General features: G+C 37.8%; 1 protein-coding gene across 1 annotated transcript; it reads right to left on the bottom strand.

Annotated features, from left to right (window-relative positions):
* Nucleotides 1-3,381: 3,381 nt before the first annotated feature.
* LOC143595155 (uncharacterized) lies at nucleotides 3,382-5,046 on the bottom strand. Its single transcript, XM_077074262.1, has one exon. It carries the CDS (start codon nucleotides 5,044-5,046, stop codon nucleotides 3,382-3,384), a length of 1,665 nt encoding a protein of 554 aa, XP_076930377.1.
* Between the last annotated feature and the right edge of the window lie 669 nt (nucleotides 5,047-5,715).

Raw genomic sequence — 5,715 nt, 5'->3', positions numbered from 1 at the left:
AATGTGTGGGGATTGGGGAAAATTGTCCAGATAACCATATTTACTCTTTTTTCTTTTTTGAACGAAGAAGATATTATTCTTTTGTGAAGGACGAAAGATATACTCCGTATTAAAAACGAGCTAAGCGGAAAACTTGCCTGCAGGGTTTACAACCACCCAACAAGGAAAGAAAAGTCACCACAACAAAATGAAATATTACAATTGAAACGCTCCCAATTCTCCCAAGTCAAAGAACTCATCTTTGATCTATTTCTAACCCAAACGAAACCCAATGTGCTTATCTCCTCCACCACATTACCCACTAGAAGTCGGCCTTTGATCAAACACCACCTATTCCGAGTTTTCCATAAACACCAAATCGTAACTAAACAAATGGCATGGAAAGCTTATGCCTTGGCCATCGGAAAATCTCTATACTTGTACAATTCCAAGATATCTCTCGTACTAAAAGCATAAATAGAGGGGTCCACACCATTGAGGTATTAACATTGCTTGGGCCAAACCGCAAAAGAGGAAGATATGCTCTGCCAAACTCTCTTGTTCGCCACATATCGGGCACAACATCGATTGAAGGAACCAACAAATTCCTCTAAGCAAGCGAGACTAAGGAAGGAATCATCTCCATTTACTCATAACTCGTTTATTCTAATTAAAACTAAAATTCTAATTAAGATTAACCATGACACAACTCTTTAGAAATTGTACGCAATAAAAAGATATACATGGATGAACTGTGATATTTTGTGATTTTAGGGTTTAACATGAAATGTTCATGAAATCGGATTACAATGTTTATTTTGAAGATATATATATATTCTTCAAATGCAAAAAATAAATACATAAAAAAGGAGAAGAAAGTAGTCATATAACGCGTTATTCATTTATAATCATGTCAGAGAAAAATAATCTCTATAGCTATCAAGCTATGTGATTATATGTGAAGTGTTGAAAAGTTTATGGGAATCATATTGTGGTTAGTAAGACATATTACGTTAACGTGTTTGTAGGGATTGGGATTGCTGTTGTGGCATATTAATAGTTGAGCATGTCGACGTAGTTGTTTCTCTTGTAGAGGGGCTGGAGACCTGGAGTTGACATGCTGAGAAGTAGAGGGCTAAAGTTGGATGTTTATCTTGTATATCTATTGTCACGTATCATCACGCATACTATAAATTACTAAAGTTGAAGTGCATGTATTCGACGTGGTTCATATTTGCTAGGATTTTATGCGGCTTTTGTTCCACATAAAATATTTTATTTTACAAACACAAGATATAACAATGATAATAAAAAAATGAAAAGTTTATATGCAATAACAAATTAAGTGACGTGACCTTTAATCCTAGTTAATGAAATCAGTACGAACGATAACTATAAATACACGAATAAAATCGATGAATGGGGCCGAATTCGTCACAAATCACAAGTAATGAGTTCGGCCTTCGTTAGCTAGTTGGACTGGGACCCAATTCAAGGGCTGCAATGTATTTATCATGTGGTGGGCTGAGATTAATGCAATCCAAACCAAGTTTTAACTTGCAAAGATTCGGGCCTAAAATTCATGGTGGGCTGTAATGTGTCATCCATATTTTGAAACTAATATTCAAATTTCAAATTACATTCTTGAAGCATATCAACAACTCAACCACAGACCATATTTGGATCACATGATCAGACTTCAGAGAGTCTCATCATAACACGTTGACATTCCGTCAGTATTAGAGATAGTTATACACGTTGTTCAACAGAAAATTGAACACAAATTAAGCGGTCTATAACAAAATCTTCCTTAATCAACATATCTTAAGTCTTCGACGTTTTATATATTAATTTGTTGTGATAAAATAATTAGTTATTGATCCCACAACACAAGTCATTTCGTTGTGTAGTCACTAGATTGATAACACTTTACCAAAGAAAATGACGAGCCTCAATATATATGTGTTGGGTCACGAAGGGGTTAATTGAAAACAAGTTCGGATCAGAACATGTCATTTTATCATCAACCCGGAAGAGAATAAATGAAAAAGAGTTCGGGTTGTGTCGGGCCCGAAAACGAATTCTTAGTTTTTTTAGAAAGGTAAATTACCGTGTCATCGTAACTCGTAAGACTCGAACCTGGGACCTTTGACTTTTATGTGTTTAAGAGACTTTGTCTCTTTCAGTGACCCAGGTAAATTAGTATTATTAAAAAGTAAAACATAGATACCAAATTATGGAAAAGAGAGAAAAAAAAAAGTAAAGAAGACTGATAAAACTGAAATATCACAAAGGTGGTGTCTCGTCCCCTCTTTCCGTGTAGTGTATTCTTTTGCTAATGTTGATTTTGACATTATTAAAAAGGAGTACTTTTTTTTATATGAGTATGTGACCATGCAAGCGTCCTCCTTACTCTTTTTCTTTTTACGTGACTTCATATGCTTTCCATTCTCTCTTTTTCCAAGTATAGACCTACCTATTTCCAATATTTTTAAAACTTTATAACTATTATTTGGATGATAACTAGACATGTTACGTGAACCAAACGAATACGAACAATTCGGCATTTTATCTTTAGGTGAACATATAAATAAACACGATCTAATAAATGAATAGTACTATAAACGCACCATGTTACGGATAACTCCACATCAACTGGCCCCGTGACCATCATATACATACATGGACGTACCGATGGTATAACCATGGGGTCAACCGCCCTCCATGAGAAAAAAATGTTATTTATACGAAAATATCTCAACCCCCGTAAGACCTACCTATTTGCAATATAGTAACTCAATCTTCAAAGTCACGAACATCATCCTTCTCTCTTCCCTCTCTCGTAGTAGCTCAACTTCGTTTATCATGGATTAAATTACATGCATTCTCCCTCAGTATCACGAACTCTCTTCCACGTCTATCGTCCATGAAGCTCAAAAACTAGTGTAGATAGTCTAAATAGTACAATAAACTTGCACAAATGATAATTGACAATAACAAAGAAAATTGTGAAAAATGATTAGAAAATGAAAATGAGTAGAAAAGCATAGACAAACATCAATTTCTAAGAAAAACAAGTACCAAGAATGATCAATTCCCTAGCCAGCCTAAAGGCAACAGACACTCCCAGTTTAGCTACATATGTACTTGAATCAATCAATCCATGCATCACATACTTGTACAATCCAATTGCTATTTACATTGAGTGCTTGTACCGTACAACCACTTAATGCAACATTATTATGCTAAACAAGTGTATCATCAATTTAAACCCCTAACACAATGTACAACACCACAAGCCCACCTTCTGCTCAGACTGTTTTACAGTACAACACACTTTTGTCTTTTTTTCCTAGTTTTGACTTCAACCAAATTTTACTTGTTTAAACTTTTTAAAAAGTTTTAAAACCCTATCCCAGCCGCGCCGACCCCAAATGAAGCTCGGCGCAGCGGCTCAAGCTTCCTGTTCTTCCAAAAACAATTATCCGGTGCTAGCTTAGCCGCCGCCGTTCTCATCGGCTCCGACTTGCATCTGGTTAACACAAACGGCTCATAGCCCACCGCATTCACCAGCTTCTGCTCTAGCATCTCCGCCATTGACGACGGAGCCGGTAACGAACAAGACGACCGACCCGGCTGAACCGGCGCAGGCGCCACCGCATGTGTATCAAATTTAGCAACACTAGTAACATTAGCCCTGGTGGATGCATTGACCTTTGACTGACCGTCGGTTGGTTTAACCGGCGGTGGCGCCGGTGGCTTCTTTTTACTTGACTGGCGCCTGATAAAATCTTTACTAGATACCCATGTTTCCTTTGATACTTCCATTGATAACTTTGGCTCATACATCATTAATAATAAACATTCCGGCAACCCTTGATCACTCTCCTTTGACTCAGATCTCTCTGCAAAGCCTTTGACTTCTTGTTCTATGTTTTCTGTTTCATCAGCTTCTTGATCTTGATCCAATATTTCATTTTCATCAAATAATGACCCAAAAAATGTATATTCTTCATCTGTTTCATTATTAATTTCTGGGTTTGAATCTTTTTCTTCTAAACAGTCTTCAATAACTGTTTCTTGATTATTTTCGCCTTTATTTAAACTGCATGTAAAGTCTTGTATTTCAACTTCATCAAAGTCTTCTTCATCTTGGTCATCACTGTCATCACTTTGACCAGCCGTTGACTCCCACAGCCTATTAGCAAGAGCTTCCATCTTCAAAGGATCAGATCTACATCTCATCAACAACAAAGCATTCTTGGGTGGTATACAAATACTCACTCTACCTTCATCTATACTAGTCCCTTGTATCCTATTATTAACAACCTCCAAATCATCAAACACATGTCTTCTTGGACCCTTAATAATCCCATCATCATCATCTTCAACCACTTCAACTTCATCTTCACTCTCATCTCCCACCACCAGCTCAATATCTCTCCGACTACCACCACCATCATTAACCGCCACCAACCACCGTGTCAACACCGCAGAACAAGACCCAGACGAACCCTTATCCACTCTCTCCCTACTCGCCGGAGAAAAACAAGAAAACCGGCAAGGAAACAAACAGCTAAACTCCCTTAAAGCTTCACATATCGTCAACGGCAGATGAACCCATTTCCTCTGCTCCGGCAACGTGTCTTGATTGCTCCCGAAACTCGACCCAAGACTCGTACTTTTACGCCGGAAACTAATATCGCCGGAGTTACGCCGGCGAGACAAGCTTCTTAACCTCTTCGCTTGTTTCTTCTTGCTTTTAATCCTGACTTGCCCAATACAAGTGACTTTAGGAGAAGATGGTTCTTGGTTGTCAAAGCTCCCGCCTTTTTTCTTTCCGGTGGCCGGAAAAGTCGCCGGAGATGCAGCTCCTTTGATGCTCCGGTTGGTTCTGAGTATCCGGCTGAGTGAGGTGGTTAATGAGAAAGGTGGGTCCCGGGTACTGGTTCTACCGGGGCTTAATATTGATTTGGATGAGATGGAATGGTGGTGGCGAGAGGTGAAGCAGATGAATAAGTCGTTGGTGGTGACGGTGCGTTGCGGTGGTGGTCGGTCGGAATCCATTGATTGGTTTGTTATTACATGGACATATTATTATTATTATTATTATTATTATTATTGTGAAAGCTGCTTGGTGTATGAATGGTGGGAGGGTTGCATAGTGAAAATGGTGGCAATAAATGAAGGTGACGCAGTGAGACTTGTTTGTAGCCAAGTGTAACGGTCATGGGTTTATGAACCAGACCCAGGAAGAATAAGCTTGGTTGGTTGGTTGGTTGGTTGGTTAATTACAATGGAGTCCTTGGTGTTTTTAATAATTTATTTTACGTTGTGTGTCAGATTGTTCTTGCTCGATACACCTCGTCTAATGTTAGATGACAGCTGGATATATGGTATTCCATGTCACAAATACTCTTTGGAAAAATCTTTTTTGGAAGTCATGTGAATGTCAAAGGAATGTAAATAGTAAAAAAAATAAGTGTAAATTTCAGTTTGTCTTTTATAGATGGTTACGGGAGTATTACTTATTTTTTAATATGGACGCCCTATATACGTTGTGTGTAGTTTTTTACTTGACGTATTGTTTTCATAAATTTCAAAGTTATACAGAGAATGTCGGACTTTGTAATTTATGAAAGTAATATACCGCATATAAAACTATATGCGACGTATGGGTTTTGAGAAAATGATTTGATTGTTTCACCCGTTATTTGAGTTGTAGGTTCTTGTAAG

Source organism: Bidens hawaiensis, unplaced genomic scaffold (assembly GCF_021521415.1).
Source record: "Bidens hawaiensis isolate Kalapana, Puna unplaced genomic scaffold, B.hawaiensis_p1.1 tig00044749_1, whole genome shotgun sequence".
Lineage (NCBI taxonomy): Eukaryota > Viridiplantae > Streptophyta > Magnoliopsida > Asterales > Asteraceae > Bidens > Bidens hawaiensis.
Note: the sequence above shows the minus strand (reverse complement) of the source record. Positions and strands in the feature narration are given on the sequence as shown.